Below are 20758 nucleotides of genomic sequence, written 5' to 3'. Positions count from 1 at the left end.
AGATTCCACTTCTTTCACTTTTCTATTTGTGGCAAGTCTCATCCAAAAGGGGAAGGTCTATTGCTTGTACACAATTATACCAATCAGTTGTTAATTTAAAGTGGACATGTTAATCCATTAATGGATAAATTGTAGGACTGGCTATGAATTACATCTAAAAAATAACAGACACCCAAGATCATAAGGCTTGAAATTTTAAATCTTGTCCGAACAAATGTTTCCTTTCAATATATTTTTACATTAAATTGTACTGTTTTGGATTGAAGTTTCATTTCACTCCAGAAATGTGACTGCCTCTAAAAGTGCTTTTGATGCATGTTTGTTATATTAAAAAAACACAGTTTTGGTAGTAAAATGCACTTTTTTTTTTGATGCAGAGATCTTCTATTTGGCCAGATCTATAATAAACTGAGTGAGATTTCGGTGGCAAAGGGAGTCTTCCTTGAATGCCTGGAACCCTATATTTTGAGTGACAAGCTAACGAGCATCACACCACAGGTAATGAAGGATCTGCTCATCCACTTTCAGGACAGGGACATGATGGAGAACATTGAAACATGTATAGTACATATGGACATCACGAGCTTGGATATTCAACAGGTGAGCAATACTCATGGTTACGTTTTTTGGATCTTTTTTGCCCTTAGTATAGATTATTTTGTCCCTCGTATATAAGATCACTCTCATGGGAAGTTCCAACTGCTCTTGCCTTCAAGAGTGTCTATCCTTGACTTGAGCTCTTGGTAAGTTTTCAGTAATATGTCTGAATAATGAACAGCAGAGTCTTTCCTGTAATTATTTTTAAGCTACTGGTCTTTGTTCTCTGCCTCCACAAGATCTTAGACTTCAAAAGTAAGACAGCATCACAAGGCCTTGTTTTAACTTTATAATATTAAGTGGTGATCAAACAAATAATCTAACAGTGATAGAATAGTTATATTTATAGTAGAAAGTCTATTCTCTAACTCCTCGAGTGGAAAAGATAATGAGTTGTAATCTTATGACGAGCTCTTTTATAGATAACCTTTTATTTATGTAGTTCTTTCTCTTTTTTTGTAATCTTTTCAGATTACTGGAGCTAGCTATTTTCCCGAGACCATTCCAATCAATTTGACTATGTTCCACTAACTCAGCTTACTAAACGGATCTAGTCACTTCCTTACCCTTTCACTGGTTACTATGACTTGTTTTGAAGTTCATAACTGACACTTGGATTCAAAACTAATTTGCTGTCATACGTTGAACTGAACAAATCAACACAGCGTGTGTCTGTTTAGAAGTAGATTGGACCCTCCCCATAAGCTGTCCGTACAAAAGCTAGTTTGAACTTTTCTCAATAATTTTATTGAATTTAGTTGGGAAATGGGTGTGTATTTCTTTTGCCGCAGCTGGCTTTATATTTCTTGTGTATTGTGACTGGATTCAAAGGGATAGCCACCAAGCCAAGCATAACCTAGTGAAGAAGAGGCAGTTTCACAGTAATCGGCAGTAAGGATTCATACACTGCTTCTTGATTACCATTAAAATATATGTTTTATTTTGTCTCTTTGCGTTTTGATCCATTTGTTTCCCCTAAGGTTGTGTGGTGCCAGTTAAGAGAAGTTACAGAAATCCTTTCACTTCCTCCCGTACCTACCTGATAGAATATGCTCAGGTATTAGCCAAAATAGAACTCTCTGCAAATTAGTCCCAAGCAGCTGAGTGACTGTTAGCCTAGCTTAGTTGGGAGCACTGTCGCCTCTGAGTCAGAGGTTGTGGGTTTAAGCCCCAATTCAATGTAGTACTGAGGGAGTGCTGCGTCGTCGTCGGTGCTGTCTTTTAGATAAGATGTTAAACTGAGGCCCCATTAGCCTGCTCAGGTGATGTAAAAGATCCAGTGGCACTATTCAAAGAACAGTAGAGAGATCTCCTGATATCCTGGCCAACATTACTCCCTCAACCAGCGCCACCAAAACAGATGATGTGAATATTCAGTCATTTTCTGTTTGTGAGACCTTGCTGTGTACAAATTTATTGCTGCCTTTGCCTATTTTTGCACTTCAAAAATAATCCATTAGCTGTTAAGTGCTTTGGGATATGATGGACATTATATAAATGCAAGTTCTTTCTTTATATTTGTTTATAATTCTGATCTCAGCTGTATCATTGGGGATGGCATTGTTTGGAAACCAAGCTTTTTCTCTCACTCAAAGGTTAGAGGAAATGGGGACAGAATCATTTCAGGCCATGTTCACATACCAACTGTGAGTTGAATTAAGAGTGCATTGGTACAGATATATGGCGGCTTCCCTGTTCATGCCCCGGTTAAAATTGCATCAGGGTCCTATCGTCGTAAATTATGAAGCTCCTGCCTGCTTTAGGCGGGCGCCTCATCTGCCTGCAAAACCCAGCAGGTTAACATCAAAAACATTCGGAAATGGTTGGGATCAGAGCGGGTAAATAACCTGCTAGTTTTTTAACTGCCCACCCGCCAGTTTCCACCAGATGAATAGGGTCAAAATTGGCCCCTGAGTATTGAGAGACGCAATTAGAAAAAGATACGACTCATGAAACATATTTATTCACTGCATTGTGTTAGTAATTTTTTTGACTATATAAAAAATGTGATCGGAGTCCCCATACAATTAATATTGGATCCAAACAAAGTTTAAAATTTTGAAATTATGTTTTAATATGTCATTATTTCAATGTGGATGTTTTTTCTTTTGTTCTCCAACATGGTAAATGCGCTGTTCAGATTTTGAGTTTTAATATGAAAGGGTTAACATGAAGCCACTCCTGCAATAATTGGATCTTATGACCAAATATGGTTTCTGTTTACCTGTACTGTAGGTGGTCCATATGTGCTGGGAACACTGTCTGTATGATGCCATGATCTATGTGTACAACAGAGGAATGAATGACTACATCACTCCAATGGAGGTAAGAAACTCGAAATATATCATTTGAGATGGAAACTAATTTTGATTTCCAAAATTTCCTGTCATTATGATGTAACATGTTCTGAACTCACTACTAATACTAAGATCAATACTGAAGGTCCACATTAGCTGTTATATATTGTGCAGTTAGCCCACTGGTACTCTGCGTGCAATCAGGATGTATTGATATAGAATCATAGAATGTTTACAGTACAGAAGGAGGCCATTCGGCCCATTGAGCCCGTGCTGGCTCTCTGCAAGAGCAATCCAGCTAGTCCCGCTCCTCCACTCTTTCCCCGTAGCCCTTCAATTTTTTTCCCTTCAAGTACTTACCCAATTCCCTTTTGAAAGCCGTGATTGAATCTGCTTCCATCACCCCCTCAGGTCATAACCACTTGCTGTGTGAAAAAGTTTCTCCTCATGTCACCTTTGGTTCTTTTGCCAGTTATCTTAAATCTGTGTCCTCTGGTTCTTGACCCTTCCACCAATGGGAACAGTTTCTCTCTATCCACTCTGCCAAGACACCTCATGATTTTCAATACCTCTATTAAATCTCCTCTCAACCTTCTCTGCTCTAGGAAGAACAGCTCCAGCTTCTCTAGTCTATCTACGTAACTGAAGTCTTTCATCCCTGGAACCATTCTAGTAAATCTTTTCTGCACCCTCTATAAGGCCTTCACATCTTTCCTAAAGTGTGGTGCCCAGAATTGGACACAATACTCCAGTTGTGGCTGAATCAGTGTTTTATAAAGGTTCATCATAACCTCATAGCTTTTGTACTCTATCCCTCTGTTTATAAAGCCCAGGATCCCATATGCTTTTTTAACTGCTTTCTCAACCTGCCCTGCCACCTTCAACAATTTGTGCGCATACACCCCCAGGTCTCTGTATCACTTCGCACTTCTCTGCGTTAAATTCCATCTGCCACGTGTCCGCCCATTCCATCAGCCTGTCTATGTCTATCACTATCCTCCTCACTGTTCACTGCACTTTCAAGTTTTGTGTCATCTGCACATTTTGAAATTGTGCCCTGTACACCCAAGTCCAAGTCATTAATATATATCAAACAAAGCAGTGGTCCTAGTACCGACCCCTGGGGAACATCACTGTATACCTTCCTCCAGTCTGAAAAACAACCGTTCACCACTACTCTCTGTTTCCTGTCACTTAGCCAATTTCATATCCATGTTGCCACTGCCCCTTTTTATTCCATGGGCTTCAACTTTGCTGACAAGCCTATTATTCGAGACTTTATCAAACACCTTTTGGAAGTCCATATACATGTATGTCACAGTTATATCAATCATTTGATGTGAACCTTAAAGGAAATGCCACCCGTCCCATTTCTAGGCAGCAGTCCAGCACAACAGGAAGTCTGGAGTGAAGGCATTAGGATCCTCTTGGCCTCAGTTTAAGCCATAGACTGTATTTCCTTTGGTGCCCAGAGATAATGTTGACAGGAGTAACAAAATGGCTAATAGATTAATCAACGGTCGCTCCAAAATAGCAGGAGCATTGTTAGATGCCAAAATGAGATTAATCTTGGTGAGAGTACCAGCTGCAGCTAACACCATTGCAATGAGCATTGTTTGATCATCTCCAAATCAAAGGTAATATTTAGCCCTTCATCAGAGCAGCTGGTCATCCTTGACAGACAGTGAACATTACTGCTGCAAAGATGGGATACAGTAATTGAGGACCCACCCTTAGGAATCTTTATTCAGGATTTACTCTATTTCATCAGCTGAGAAAGATTTGGCCTCATATAAAGGGGAACTCATGCAGTCCTAGGCCATATCCGGGCAAGTTCTTTGACAACTGCACCGACATCAGTTGCAAGGTTCATTGCTGTGTCTCGCCCTCAATGCTGACCGTTCTCCTGAAGAAGTGAGGCTGGATGGTGCCTTGCTTCGATCACGCAGACTAGAAAAGTCCCAGTCTGTGCTGATTTAGTTGATCTTAGCCAGGACAAGATTGGGTACATTTAGCCTTAGTACCCCTGGGTTGGGGGTGAGTGTGGGGAACTAACCATTGTTACTGCTCCTGAACATTGTCCAATGATCCCTGCTGGAAATGCATTGTGTAGATATTGGGTGAGGACAAGGTTAGACTTGCCTCTGGTTCTGCCCCAGCCTGATGGCGGTCACTATCGAGGCTTGCTCATGAAAATAACCACTTGGATGAAGTATTGGACTCTGCCCAGTGTCCAGCATGCTACTAGTGCCTTGAGGGGAGGGGAGAAAACTAGCAAGGACTGTATTGACAGTAAATCAGAGTCTGGATCTGGCATCCATGTATGACTCTGGTGTTGCCAGATGATTATTGTCCTTTTTGCTCTCCGGATTGTAGATAATTGCGGTAGGTGACTTGAGGAGAGAAAGGATGCAGTTACTGAAGTGGGTCTTTAAACTAATGATGGCTCAAATGGATTTACTTGCCCACTGCAAAATGTAAGCCAAAGTTATCCAGGTTTTGAACTTGCACGACATGAATTTCAATGTTTCTAATCCTCTATATTATCTACAGGATTGGTAGTTAGCAGTTCTGTTGGAAATCCAGCTAATGGGCATCAGGAAGTATTCTAAATGGGAACAGCAGTTGGTACTCAGTTTTTCTGGTTAGACTCTTCCTGATAGAATCCTTTCCAGCCTAGAATGCCTACTGCAGGATCACAAATGGATCCATTTATTGATGATCCCATGAGTGACATTAGTTGATTGTCCTCTTATTTGGTTTGGAGACTTCAGATGGATGGGGTTAAGTTGGGCATGGTCTTCATGAGAGGGGAAAAATGCTAAAGTGTACTTTCATCTCATATGAGGTAGGAGATATTTTGACCAATTTTTTCTTAAAGATTTATTTCCCTTCAACCTTTTCTTTTCTTTCAGTGTAGCTAGCTCCAAGAGCTAATAGCAGCTCTCCTTTAGCCTCAGGCTTATGTAGCTGTCATACATATGCAGAGAAAATCTGCTAAATGGGTATGAGCTCCTAGACCCAATTACTTTGCCAATGAATAGTTATGAATGATTAGCTGACTGGATAGGGAAGATCTTAATAAAATTAAAATGGATAACTTACCAGGTATCAGTTCTAAAAACCAGTATTGTACTTACTTTTTTTTTCTTTTCACATCTCTTGTGTTACTTGTGGACAAAGTTGTTTGATAATATCTGGTGCTCTGAAATTTTCTCAGCTGTGAAGTATGCAAGCCACTAATACCTCTTCATTTCTCTACTGATTCATTAAGTAACCAGTTTCTACCATGAATAACTTATTTCTGCTGAACAGGATTGATCTCCATGAAATCACAGGGCTTCAATTAATATATTTGCTTCTCTCCTAATTACATTCCAGAAATTGTTCCAGATTATCGGTCCTCCTCTCGGAGCTGGCAAATCCCTCACAGGTATAAGCTTATTGCTTTTTCACAAACTAGTTCACTTCAACAGTTGAATGTGAGAATGCAAAGTTATCTTTTTCATTCGATTAGCAGTTTATAGTGCAGTGAATGTGGAATCATTCACCATATTGTGCACGTACAACATGTTCCTGTTCCCTTTTTTAATAGCATTCAGTCTTCTGTTGCAGTATATCATATCACATAAAACCATGTATTTTTTTTATTATTCGTTCAAGGGATGTGGGCGTCGCCAGCATTTATTGCCCATCCCTAACTGCCCTTGAGAAGGTGGTGGTGAGTCACCTTCTTGATCTGCTGCAGTCTGAGTGGTGAAATTTCTCCCACAGTGCTGTTAGGTAGGGAGTTCCAGGATTTTGACCCAGCAACGATGAAGGAATGGCGATATATTTCCAAGTCGGGATGGTGTGTGACTTGGAGGGGAACATGCAGGTGGTGTTGTTCCCATGTACCTGCTGCCCTTGTCCTTCTAAGTGGTAGAGGTTGCGGGTTTGGGAGGTGCTGCCAGAGAAGCCTTGGCGAGTTGCTGCAGTGCATCCTGTAGATGGTACACACTGCAGCCATGGTGTGCCAACGGTGAAGGGAGTTAACGTTTAGGGTGGTGGATAGGGTGCCAATCAAGCAGGCTGCTTTGTCCTGGATGGTGTGGAGCTTCTTGAGTGTTATTGGAGCTGCACTCATCCAGGCAAGTGGAGAGTATTCCATCACACTCCTGACTTGTGCCTTGTAGATGGCAGAAAGGCTTTGGAGAGTCAGGAGGTGAGTCACTTGCTGCAGAATACCCAGCCTCTGACCTGCTCTTGTAGCCACAGTATTTATGTGGCTGGTCCAGTTAAGTTTCTGGTCAATGGTGACCCCCAGGATGTTGATGATGGGGGATTCAGCAATGGTAATAGCGTTGAATGTCAAGGGGAGGTGGTTAGACTCTCTCTTGTTGGAGATGGCCATTGCCTGGCACTTGTCTGGCACGAATGTTACTTGCTACTTATCAGCCCAAGCCTGGATGTTGTCCAGGCCTTGCTGCATGCGGGTACAGACTGCTTCATTAACTGAGGGGTTGTGAATGGAACTGAACACTGTGCAATCAAAAGCGAACATCCCCACTTATGACCTTATGATGGAGGGAAGGTCATTGATGAAGCAGCTGAAGATGGTTGGGCCTAGGACACTGACCTGAGGAACTCCTGCAGCGATGTCCTGGGCTGAGATGATTGGCCTCCAACAACCACTACCATCTTCCCTTGTGCTAGGTATGATTCCAGCCACTGGTGAGTTTTCCCCCGATTCCCATTGACTTCAATTTTATTAGGGCTCCTTGGTGGCACACTTGGTCAAAGGCTGCCTTGATGTCAAGGGCAGTCACTCTCACTTCACCTCTGGAATTCAGCTCTTTTGTCCATGTTTGGACTAAGGCTGTAATGAGGTCTGGAGTTCAGTTTGTGCTTAGAGGTTCAACTTCCTGAATTTTTCCTCCTTTTCCTGCATCTATATCTCTGTGTAAATCTCTTTTCAGGCTTCTGCCAGTGCTCTGAAATGAACCATTAGGAGCTCTACATTGATTTCGTCTCTGTCTTATGGTTGCACAGCTGAGATCCTAACACTCTGTTGAATAGCGCTTTTCTATGTTCTTACATTTATGAACCCAGGTTACCATGTGCTATTTGTTTCCTTCTCTCGCATCTCCCTCTTTTGCCCATATTTGTTTCTCACTTAACCACTCTTCTTACTGGGTTATATTTAGTTTGCATTTTTTCCCATAGGAAATCTATTGTTCCTCCTGCCCACGTGCAATTGTAGTCACCAAATCCTAAAACATGAGAGAATATCAGAATATATCCCAATATATTTGATATTCCTCTAGATACAGTCCACTCTTTTTAATTCAAAATTGCTTAGTTTAAGTTATCTAGATTTTGTTTAAGCACTAAATTCCCACTTACTTTTATTTCTGTTGCTTAGTTCAAATTATTGGATAATTACATTTTTTAACTGCAAAAAATGATTTTGAATTGCCAGGCATTGATTATATTTGTGGAAATTATTGGATTTTTTTTAACATTCTGTATTGAATACCAATTTAGATGCTATGCACCTCATTTTGCTATGCCTAGAGGAGCAGGATATCATAAACAGTGGTTGTTGACTAATGAACTGCTAGAGATTAATCACAATACAATCACTTGCATCTGGAGTTGCTGGGGATGTTTGGTGCTACAACAGCAAGACAAGTCTACCTTCCCAACCCTTATGATCTCAATTTGGTTTTAATTAAGGCATTCCTTCCTGTTGTCATTCTTGAGGAATAAGAACCTTGGATAAACCTGATATAGGATGAATATTTACTGCTGGCTTGTGAGGACTTGTATACTTCATGACAATCAAAAATTTCTCATCCCAAGATATTCTTATTAAATCCATCTTTATATGGGTTTTGTGTCTGTATAAATGTAGAATTCCTATTTGCTTTCTAATTCGCTGCCCCGGTCCAATCAGATTTCAAAATGGAAAGCAACTATGCCATATGCAACTGCCTTCGAAACTCAGTCTGATGATGACACCGGGCGAGTATCCTATCTTGACCTGGAAACGCAGAGGCAGTGCATGAGTATTGAGCTCTGACTTCAATTAATGTGATAAATCAGGACTTCTTATTACCCATTTGTTGCACGTTCTACAACTGCAACACTGTCCTTGAGCGAAGCATTCACTAACTATTTCCTAGGCCCTACATTCCGTGCTCTGCGCTACCCCTGAGCAATGTCACAGGAGATTCTTCTGGTAAGGACTTTGGAGGGAATTTTAACCCCGCCCCGCCACAACGGGTGGGGTTAAATTGCCAATTTCACAAAACCTGACCCCAACCATCCACGAACGCCCCTGTTTCCATTTTAACCACGGTGAATATTGGGGAGTCCAAGTAACCTGTCCTGGAGAGGCGTGTCCGCAATTATAATATTTAAATGGAGCTTCTTTCCGGAGGTTTTGGCTGTGATTTGAAATTAACGCCTCCTGAATGGGTTTCCCAGTGTTCGGGAAGCTCGGCAGTAAAATGGAGGCGAGATTGAGTGGCACTTCATGGGGATGGTTAAAGGTCAGGTATCCTGATATGAATAAAGGCTCAGTGCTCACAGCTGCTTCTTCAGGTCCTTCTGGGAATCGGTTTGGTGAGAGGATTTGTTGTGAGAGACTTATTTGTACAGTTTGGAGGTGTTCACACAGATAACATCAGGATGGGGAAACGTCATGGCTGCTTTTGATTGTCTTCCTCATCTGAAATCCAATCAGCATCTGCAGAAACAAGGTCATGCTGTGGAGGGATCTGCAGGTAGACAACAGAGAGGGGGGCAACAGAGGGGTCCGGTTCGCAGGAGGCACTACCCAAGTAACAGGCTGTACAGCAAGAGGCTCAGATTCCTTGACCTCTCGGAAGAGCAGTGCAGGTGGTCACAGACTTCTGCAGCTTCCGAGAAGAAGACCTGCTCCCTGCCTCTGCTTCCTTCTAGGGTGCTACCGGAGACATATCAAGGATCTTGCAGTCAGCTGCACAGAAATGAAAATGGCAAGTGATTGATTGATTGTTTGCCATGGCTGAGAGGAATGTAAACTTCCCCTGTGATGACAGTAGCCAGAATGAGCGGGAACTCGGATTCGTGTCTCTTACTGGCTTCCCACAAACACAGGGTGCCATCGATTGTGCACACATGTGGCAATCCGAGCACCACCAGATCAACCAGGAATATTCATCAACCGCAAGGGATTTCATTTAATCAACGTTCAGCTGGAGTGCTAGCACAAGGAAAGGCTCATGCAGGTGTGCAGCAGATTCTCTGGGAGCCGCCATGATACTTTCATACTGCGGAAGTCTAACATCCCTGACTTGCTTGTACCTGGAACGACCCTTAAGGGGTGGCTACGAGGTGTCAAAGGATACCCGCTCCAACCTGGCTGATGACACCTCCGAGTAACCCCACCAATGAACCCCAAGAGCGCTACAATGCCAACCATATGACAACCAGATGTGTCACCGAGCAAGTCATCAGCACGCTCAAGATGCGCTTCAGTTGCCTGGACAGGTCTGGAGGCACCCTTCAGTACTCGCCAGCGAGGGTCTCTAGGATAATTGTGGTGTGCTGCGTTCTGCACAATGGAGCGCAACACCGAAGACTAGAGGTAGAGGAGGAATCAGCCAGTCAGCACTCTTAATCTGATGAGTATTCCGATGGAGAGGAGGAGGAGAAAGATAAAGATGGGGCACCTAATGCCAGACCATCTGCTCGTGATGCCAGGGATGCTCTAATAGCTCGAAGATTCAGTTAGTCACTCACACTGGACCAAAGTAACTATCATTTACCACCCCCTCCACCCCGACTGACACAAAGCAGTCCTATAAGCAACCATCCATCCATTGCACTTGCACGAATTGTTCCCCGTCAATTTATGTCTTCATTTTCACCACCAAGTCACTGAAAACCTGAGTTGGCACTTGGCAGGCAAGAATGGTGAACACGGGAAAGTGGTGCAAATTAATAAATGTGAATAAATAAATAAATGAAACTTAATAACACACTTTCATAAACACCCATGTGCGTACCCTCAGAGAACTACAAAGCTTTTCTTTTTCTTTCCCTGCCGCTCCTACGTGGTGCAATCCCTGTGGCTTCAGCAGAGGTAGTGACAGACTTCTCTGACCCCTTTGACTTCTGAGATGCTCGTGGCCAATGACCTCTGGATGTTGGAGCCTGTGAGGACCCCGCCAAAGACAGCTCCACCTGCACCTATACAGGAGCAGACTTGGCCTCTGTAGAGGAGGCAGCAGGTCGGTTGCTGTTTATGGCGGGAGGGGGCAACGGGTGAGATATGGTAACGCTTAGAGTGCAGTTCGCAATTCCATGTCTCCTTTCGGCATCGTCCCTGTCCTGGGCCAGCGAGACATCATTCCTGCCTCTCTGCTGGGGAGCAGCTTAGAGCAGATCAGTGATGCCTTGTAAGGCCACGGTTAAGGTAACTGTCAACTTGATTAAGGCGGCACAATGTTGGCATCCATAGTTTGCACGGCTGTGGTCAGGGCAAGCAGGGACTGATTGGAGTGCTGCGATTGAAGTTCCACGGAGGAGGCCACTCTATCCGTGGAAGACGTTCTCGCAATGGCCTGCGACATCAGTCTACAAATGCTTGAGCTGGACTCCTCCGTTCTCTGTGATTTTGTAGACAATGTACCTGGCACGTACCTCGCAAAATTTCTGCCCCCGGGGTTCAGCATCTCTGTCCAGCTTGGAGAGGAGTTCGCCCTTCATCGCGGATTTTCCACGGCTGTCCTGTTGACCGGAGGTCACCGGTTACAGTTACTGGCTTAGTACAAAGAGGAGAAGAGTCAATTCTCTCTTAACTCTCAATTCACTTTATTCATGCCATTAGATCATATACATATAGCTTATACGTCTGGTTAGATATAGGCATGCAGTTTACACCAGGTTATATAGTTTTATAACCAAACTAAGATCTAAACGCACACCCACTAGGTTTCTCTGACACTCCCTGAGCGGTCACAGAATATAAAGGATAATACCCGAAAAGGAGAGCTGATGCTGGCCAGGCGTTCCGTTCTCTCTCTCTTTCGACGTCGTCTCTACATCCCTGACGTAGGGTCTTCCACTTCCGCGATGGTTGGTCTCTGGAGTCTTCGCTCTGGCTCCACGCCTCAGATCCTTCATTCTTATTCCGAATCTTATCTCTTCAAGCTGTGCTGTCTCTCTCCCTTTGGTTTAGGCCTACTCGCTTTTTGCCTGTGCCTTCTCCTCATTGGCTCTGTCCCAAGGACTTAGGTAGCATTACCTCATTACTCCTTTTCTAAATTAGGACTTGTGTCTTATCACATTTCCTTTGTCTTTCACAAAACTTAGCCAATTCAAACTGGTTCCAGCCAGCTAAGGCCAGTGACTGAATTCAGGTTACTTCAGTTCAAATGTTGTTCCTGCCTGTGTGTATCAGCAGCTGACGTCTCAGGTTACTTTCTGCAGCCCCTAGCCAACAGTCCCTACCACCAATCTCTGCTTGTGCTCACTTGTTGAACTGTGATTTGCCAGGTGAGAACCAACCTAACTAACAGGACCCACCGGAGTGCTTGTATCTGCGCTGGTGCTTGGTAAGCACCTGTGACGCTGCACCCTCAGAAGGAATCAGCTCCTCTGAGGAAACGTCGTCCGGAAGGGCCATGGGCTGCTGTTCTTCGCATGAAGGCCCTGGAGGAGAGAAGAGACGGATATGATTTTGTAATGATAATGTAAAATGTTGAAATTCAGCATGATTAATATTTCTCCCAGTGTTGAAATCAAGTCAACATGACTAGTGTCTTGTATGAGATATGGGTCGGAGATATTTAATTCTGTCACCATGCAGCAGCGAAGTGCCAGTCTCTCCATCTCCGATGGTCAAGGCCGCTGATATGCCACTGATCTCCTTGGCCTCATCCTCTGCAGATGTCAACTGCACAATCTGTGGTGGACCATCTCTGGTTCTCTCCCTTTCCCTTATATTTTAGGCTCTCCTGCAAGGGGGCACGACAGACATTTGAGTGTCTGTAAGGTATGTGTGCATCTGATGGAAGCAGTGAATTCGGTGAGGGTGACTATCAGGCAAATGCATCATGAGTGGCACTGACATACATTTGAGGATGTGTGCTGAGAATCGGGTGAGCTGACTGAGGTGGGATCACATTGCATAAGGATTGGGGTGAGTGGCAGTGGTGGATGGAGAAAGGGGGAAGTGAGGAATTGCATAGAAAGAGAGCAATGGGTGCTGCTGAAACTTAAGTGGGTATGAGGAGTGATGTGAATGGAGTATGCTTGACAAGACAGAGTGAGGGAAGGAGGTGCACCACAGGATGTAGGTGAATGTGCAACTGCGCTGACCTTTCCTGACTTGGATAGGTCATTAAACTGCTTCCCGCACTGGATCCAGGTGCGGGGCACTAAAGTCCTGCAGCTGACCTCTTCAGCCACTTTTAACCATGCCTTCTTGGTCACAGCTGCAGGTTTCTTCTTGCCATTGCTTGGGAAGAGTACCTCTTTCATGCTCCTTACTGCACCCAGCAGTACATCAAGTGGCGCCACGTTAGGGTTAGGGTTAGCGGGGCGCAGCCTTTGACTGTCCTAACTCCATCTGTGAATTTTTCACTCTCTTGAAATGCTCTCAACTCCTCCAAATTGCATTTTTGCAATGGCCCTTTAAATAGTTGAGGTGCAATCGCATTATGTGGGTGTGCACCATGCCTGCTCATGCTCATTGGAGATGCGAAATATGGAAGTAAAGTGACAGTGATGCATCCCTATTGAAATCGGACATTCCCACGCGTCCCACGATCTTCTGCATCTCGCGCCCGCTATCGCCTCCGCTCAGATCCCGTCTCTGAGTTATTATTGGGGCCTTTTATCATTCAGAGACATCACCGAATTCACTTCAGTGAGTCAAACTTGCATTGTGATCCACTCTGTGCCATTCTTTCAATTTTTGACCGACGATTTCCTTATAAGATGAACTGTGCTTGAATAGAAGCTGCATCCTGCTACATAGCTGAGTTGATTTGGTAAACTTGTTTACTTCTACTTCATAAATACTCAACATGCTTCTTTCCACCGTCAATTTTTTTTCCTCTTTTCTCCATCATTAGCTTGCCCAAGTGGTCATTCTATATGCGTTGAGCCCAGGTAGTGATGCCAACATATTATTTACTTAAGCCTGTGACCCAGGGTTTTGCATCTGCCAGTGCCTAGGTCTGTATTTTAATCCCTGATTTTAACATTAAAACAAAAAAACGTTATGAGCAAGGTTTAGTGTGGAATGTTGTATCTTGTTTTTTTGTTGCTGTTCGTTATTCCTTTTTGAAAACATTCCTTAGACCATCAAAGTGACCCCAAACACTTTGTTAACAATGGATCTGGATGCATCCTAAAGTCAACAACATGCTTTAGCAGTTATCAGCAACGGACCAAATCTTGTTGATTTTGACACATAAAAAGACAATACTCATAAGTTTGCTATGCTATATTTCCTAAATACTTGCAGTACTGATAATGACACTTTTACTATACAATCAAGCTATGAAGTAATGCACTTAACACTGTAAATACTCAATTTGTGAAGTAATCTGCTTACCATCCAATTGTTTTTGGGTTGTACTATCAGCTCAGTTATTAGACATTTATGGTGGGGGGTGCTGAATGAAATGCTGTTTTTTTTCTTTGTTTTTCTCCTTTATGTTCCTGGTCATCATGCATCATCTGTGGCCAAGAGGGCAGGTAGATGACCTGCTCCTGGTGTGCCTGGTCTTGGCATGGAACCTCTCAATGTTGGCACAGGTGATATTAGAGTTCAGCATATGAGAGATTATTGGCAAAGACCACATTCTACCACTCTGTTGTGCACCATGTTGGTGCTGCATTGTGAAGTGTAAAGCCATTCCTAATACCCTACCACCAAAACATTGAATTTATTAAATGTATGGTTAAAATGAGCTTATTTTGTATGAATTAAGAAATTAATTAGATTTTTGTTGTTTGCAGATGAACAAGTGATCATGGGTAATAAGTTGCTGGTGTACATAAGGTAAGTTCCTTGTTGTAATTTGGACCATCCAAGGATTAACTCAAGATAAGACTTAAACTGTCAAAACTGACCAGTTTCAAACTTGAGTACCTATTGTTTTTTTGAGCATTTAAAATGACCACCATTTCAGAGAATCATGGAATCCTACAGCACAGAAGGAGACCATTCGCTCCATCGTGTCTGTGCTGGCTCTTTGAAAGAGCTGTCCAATTTAGTCCCACACCCCAACTTTTTCCCCATAACCCTGCAAATTAGTCCTCTTCAAGTACATGTCCAATTGCCTTTTGAAAGTTCCTATGGAATCCGATTCCACCACCCTTTCAGGTAGTGCGTTCCAGATCTTAACAACCCTCAGTGTGAAAAAAATTCTCCTCATTTCCCCTCTAGTTCATTTGTGAATTATTTTAAATTTATGATCTCTGGTTACCGACCCACCTGCCAGAGGAAACAGTTTCTCCCTAATTGCTCTATCAAAACCCCTCATAATTTTGAATACCTCTATTAGGTCGTCACTTAACCTTCTCTGCTCTAAGGAGAACAATCTCAGCTTCTTCAATCTCTCCATATAACTGAAGTCCCTCATCCCTGGTATCATCCTGGTAAATCTCCTCTGTACCCTCTCCAAGGCCTTGACATCTGTCCTAAAGTCTGGTGCTCAGAAGTGAACACAATACTCCAGTTAAGGCTTAATCAGCGATTTGTAAAGGTTTAGCGTGACTTTCTTGTTTTTGTATTCAGTGCCCCTATTTATAAAGCCAAGTGTCCTATATGCTTTCTTAACCGCCTTATCAACATGCCCTGTCACCTTCAAAGATTTGTGAATATGCACCTCCAGGTCCCTCTGCTCTCGCATCCCGCGTAAAATAGTACCGTTTAGATTATGCTGCCTCTCCATATTGTTCCTCCCAAAGTGCATCACTTCACACTTATCCGCATTAAATTGCATCTGCCATGTGTCTGCCCATTTCACCAGTCTGTCTATGTCCTCCTGAAGTCTGTTACTATCCTCCTCACTACGTTGACACGTTTTGTATCATCTGCAAACTTCGAAATTGTACTCCCCATACCCAAGTCCAGGTCATTTATATATAACAAGAAAAGCTTGACCTCAAAGGGACCCCACAGCATACTTCTCTCCAGTCAGAAAAATATCTATTCACCATTACTCTCTGCCTCCTATCCCTTAGCCAGTTACGTACCCAAGTCACCCTTTAATACCATGTGCTTCAATTTTCTGAATAAGTCTGTTATGTGCTACTTTGCATGTCCATAAATACAAAATCTACTGCTCTACCTTCATCAGCCCTCTCTGTTACTTCATCAAAGAACTCAATCAGGTTAGACACGATTTGCCTTTAACAAATCTGTGCTGGCTGTCTCTTATTAACCCATGCTTCGCCAAGTGAGAATTAATTTTGTCCTTGACAGTGGTTTCTGGGAGTTTTCTCACCACTGACGTTAGACCGATTGATGTGTAGTTGCCAGGTTTATCCCTCTCCCCTTTTTTGATCAGGGGTGTAATATTTGCAATCCTCCAGTCCTCTGGCACCACTCCTATTTCCAAGGAGGATTGAAAAATGGTGTCCAGTGCTTCTGCTATCTCCAGCAGCCTGGGATGCATTCCATCTGAACCGGCAGACTTGTTAACTTTGAGTGATATCAATCTATTTAGCACTCCCTTTCTATCTATTTTTATCCTATCCAATATCTCTACTTCCCCCTGCTCCACAGTGACATAAACTTCAACCTCTTATTTTGTGAAGACAGATGCAAAGTACTCATTCAGTACCTCAGTCATGCCCTTTGCCTCCTCAAGAAGATTTCCTTTTTTGTCCATAATCCTTTAACTATTCTTTTACTTTTTATATGTTGATAAAAGATTTTTGGGTTTCCTTTTATGTTACCCGCTAATATTTTCTCATGGTCTCTTTTTGCCCTTCTTATATCCTTTTTCAATTTCCCCCTGCACGCTCTGACTTCTGCCTGGTTTTTGACTGTATTCTGTACCTGACATTTATCATAACCCTCCTTTTTCTGTTTTATTTTTCTGTTCTATTTCCTTTGTCATCCAGGGAGCTCTAGCTTAAGATATCCCATCTTTCCTCCTTATGGGAATATGCTTGGTTTGTACCTGAACTAGCTGCACCTTGACGGCCTGCCATTGTTAATTTACTGTTTTCCTGGCCAATCTTTGTTTCCAGTCCATCTGTGCTGGATCCCTTCACAAATCACTGAAATTGACTCTCTGCCAGTTTGGTATTTTCACCTTTGATTTTGGTGCTGGCTGCCTCAGGGCAAAACGGTGTTGCACCAGGGACCTAAAGCGGGCGTTAGACCCCTTATTTGTGTATGTCCTTACCCAATATGGTGCACTTCTGGTCGGAAATTTACTTTTGGCCAAAAAATCCTGAAATGTGACACTATAAGGATATTGATTCACTGAACTAAATATTACATTAGTGCTTGCAATCCTGGGTTCATTTGAAACAATCACCATTTATATTGTGAAGTATACAAAGTTGCTGTTCAGTTTCAATCCTGTACCATTAATCAACATAGGTTCATTGCTGCTGGAGAAAAGTGTTTAATTAGATTGCTTCAAGCCCTTTCTCCACTTCCGTTTTTCTCCCCCCACCCAAAAAAAAGAGAAAAAGCAATAGATGTGGCATTCACAGAAACCAAACTTGAGTGCAAGAATTCAATAGGAATTTAATCGTGGTGTGAATTTTGGAAATTGGTTTTTGAGCCATATCTCAGCTTTTTACACTATAGAAATGGTTTGTGACAGACACTTTATTTTATTGACTTTTTTTCCCCTCATACATTTAAAAGGAAAATTTGTTCATTGCAGATGTGTTACCACTAGAACTCGAACACTATATTCCATACCTTTGGGAATCCTGAGACTTTGAGATTTGTTTGTTACACCTCTGTAGCCATGAATTAAAATCAGGTTGTAAAATAATCTCTGACTTTCAGTGTACTTTTAATTCATGTAGGTTTTTTTTTGTTTACAGCAATCATTTGGCTTCCATAATCTTACTCTGATAGGTGCTTCTAGGAAATACCCTAATCAGTTAAAATTATATCTTAATTAGAGCTGAGTAACGCATAAAAAAATTGAATATCAACAATAAACACATTCAGATATCTTTCTTTTGATGAACAATTTTGAGTCGTCAGTATCACAGCTTCCTCAACTAACTGATGTAATGAAGTAACTGGGAATCCAGTTGGTGCAAAGAACAATTTTGGATTTGCAGGAAGCAACGTGTAAGTATAATCCAGTGATCCTGAACTCCCAGCAAGGAGCCATGCTTGGTAAGAGGTTGGAGCTATAACACTTATACGCTTATTCTCCAACCAGGGCTCCCATTCTCTTATCTGCACTCTCATCAAGCAAGGCTCCCCATTAGGAGCACAAGATCATTGAAGTTACCTTGCAGTACTGTCCCTTTTCTGCTTTGGGTCAGAACAGGTAATGACTGACTCCCAAGAGCTAATTATGTTTTATTGATTTTACCAGAAGATGTACTGCTGGTGACCTTTAAAAGTCTGTTGTTTTGCTAGTGCTAAGAAATTTGTAAAGTTGTTGCTATTAACCAGTGCCGTATAATTGCTCTGCATAAAAAAAGTCTTGATAAGCTCCATATGCAGTATGAGTCCTAGGATCATTGGTCACATTTTCCTTTTTCAGCTGTTGTCTGGCTGGACGAGCCTACCCTCTAGGTAATATTCCAGAGGACCTTGTCCCATTGGTGAAACATCAGGTGAGTACATTTTTCAGCAAAAGGCCATCATGATATATCAGGAGGGTTATCCTACAGTTTGGATCAATTACAAAGGCTTCAAATCATTTCAGGCATTTGTTCTTCAGTATTGCAATCGCTTAATTTAAGTTTTCCCCCAGTTATTTTTCTACCCTTTCCTGATATTCACATAACATCTGCAGTTTGGATGGTTGGGAAACAGCTTGCTTCCTGGCCTCTGCTGATGCAGTTGTAGTCAATTTCAGAAGATGCCCTTTTGCTCTCTTTTTGCTTCCCTTTGGGGAAGTGCCTGCCCTGCACTCAGCACCTCCCCATAACGGTATGGCTGAGACTGGGAACTCAGATTGGGATGATGCAATCAAGGCGCTGTGTTCTGCCGGGATCTGGATGTGACCATGCACAAATGGACAGACCTCATTGAATTATGCAGGGTCATGCATTTGCATAATTTATTGGTACTCCAGATGCATCTCTCATGACCTGCTGGGTGACCAGGGCCACATTATTAGGTGCCAGCAGCCAATAAAGGCAGTGGACTGCCTATAGTGAACACTTTCCTGGTATTGTATGGGAGGGACATGGGGCAAAGGGCAGACGTGCCAATTTTTTTACAATTTAAAGATGGCCTCCCCTTCAACACCCATTGCAAATAAATGCTATTGCCCATATTGTGGATCTCACACCCTTTCTCTTGCTTTTGGAAGCTGTGTCTCTTCCATCTTCAGAAACATACTCATCGTTATGAATTACCAATGGCTTCCAAAAATAATTTTGTTTGAAAATTTGTACATTGGATGATCCTGCCTGCATTGGGGTTTTGATCACTTACAAGCAGAAATTGATCATTAACTGGAGAGGTTGCTAAGACCCCAATGTTTGTTGGCTGGCCAATTTAGGAAGAATCATTCTTTTAAATAGAATATACTTGTAGGAAATAGGGTTCACACTCAACATTACTTGTGCCTTGTGAGACTGAGACAGCAACAATTTTTGTGGCCATAGACTCCAAACTTAATAAGATTGTTGTGACTATGTGAGACTGCATTTAATACGATTGTTGTGGCTAAGTAAGACTGTTGAAACTAAACCTTGCAATGCAGTCACTGTGGACATCTGCTTCTTGCACAATGGTCACTGTGGACTATCCATTGACCCAAAACATCAAGACAGTCGGGAGATAACCAGCCCTTAGGTGGTGGTCTCAATAGATAGGTTGATAAACTGAGGAGATTGTGATTGTAATTGATGCTGCTGTTTCTCACAGTGGTGACCAGAATTTCCTAGCAAGACATAGTTGCTCATCTTTTGGAGCATGGACATGAGATGAATAGAGCATCCACATTAAGAGGAATCAGCGTGGCTCGCTTTGCTGTTCTTCAATAGACACATTCACAAGTCAGTGAGGAATGTATTGAAAATAATGTACTGAGATATATAAATAATTGGGGAGGAATCTTATTCCTGACTCCCATGTCTCATTGCTATGCAGATGTGGCACTGGTGATATTAGAATCTCATCATTACGTAGGGGTAGAGAATGGCTACATGAGCAGGCATACCTCAAAGATCATAAAGGTTGCCTCAACCTATTCAAAAAGGGCACAGCACGGATAAATGAAATGCTGGAAGACTATTCTCAAGAAAATAATTGATTTGCTGAGTACACATTCTACATGCACCTCCAGAGCCAGGTTCTCAGCAGAAGCTACAATGTGTGATTTATAAACATGAAAATGGAAGCTCCTATATCTTCTGTTTGCATGATTATAAGGCGCATGTTGAATATTATATGAACCCATGTTACAGTACAATCTTATTTTCACCTTTAATGTCCATTGTCTACATTGTGATTTATATTATAGCCATGTCTGTCTTTTCTATAAATTTAAATTCTTTGCTGGGGGTGGTTTTATCTCTTTATAGTTGCACCCACACCAGTATGGTGTTATCTTAGTCACTATGGAAAGTAATTCTTACTTTTTAAAGTCAAATATTTCCTGCACAGGAGAAATAATCTGTTTTCTTTTTCACTTTGTTGTTTTCTTCGT

The 20758-nt window shown here is 42.3% G+C and overlaps 1 protein-coding gene across 2 annotated transcripts in view; it reads left to right on the top strand.

The window, feature by feature from the left end:
• Positions 1 to 20758, top strand: part of vps8 (VPS8 subunit of CORVET complex) — a 624186-nt gene that overhangs the window by 122339 nt on the left and 481089 nt on the right. For both annotated transcript variants that reach the window (XM_067987929.1, XM_067987930.1), the window contains exons 21-25: positions 378 to 600; positions 2833 to 2922; positions 6276 to 6327; positions 14898 to 14940; positions 18638 to 18710. In XM_067987929.1, coding sequence (XP_067844030.1) covers positions 378 to 600; positions 2833 to 2922; positions 6276 to 6327; positions 14898 to 14940; positions 18638 to 18710 — 481 coding nt within the window. The remainder of the gene's footprint in view (positions 1 to 377; positions 601 to 2832; positions 2923 to 6275; positions 6328 to 14897; positions 14941 to 18637; positions 18711 to 20758) is intronic.

This window comes from Heptranchias perlo, chromosome 7, assembly GCF_035084215.1.
Source record: "Heptranchias perlo isolate sHepPer1 chromosome 7, sHepPer1.hap1, whole genome shotgun sequence".
NCBI lineage: Eukaryota > Metazoa > Chordata > Chondrichthyes > Hexanchiformes > Hexanchidae > Heptranchias > Heptranchias perlo.
The sequence above is the reverse complement of the archived record's forward strand: the minus strand, read 5'-3'. Positions and strand labels throughout refer to the sequence as shown.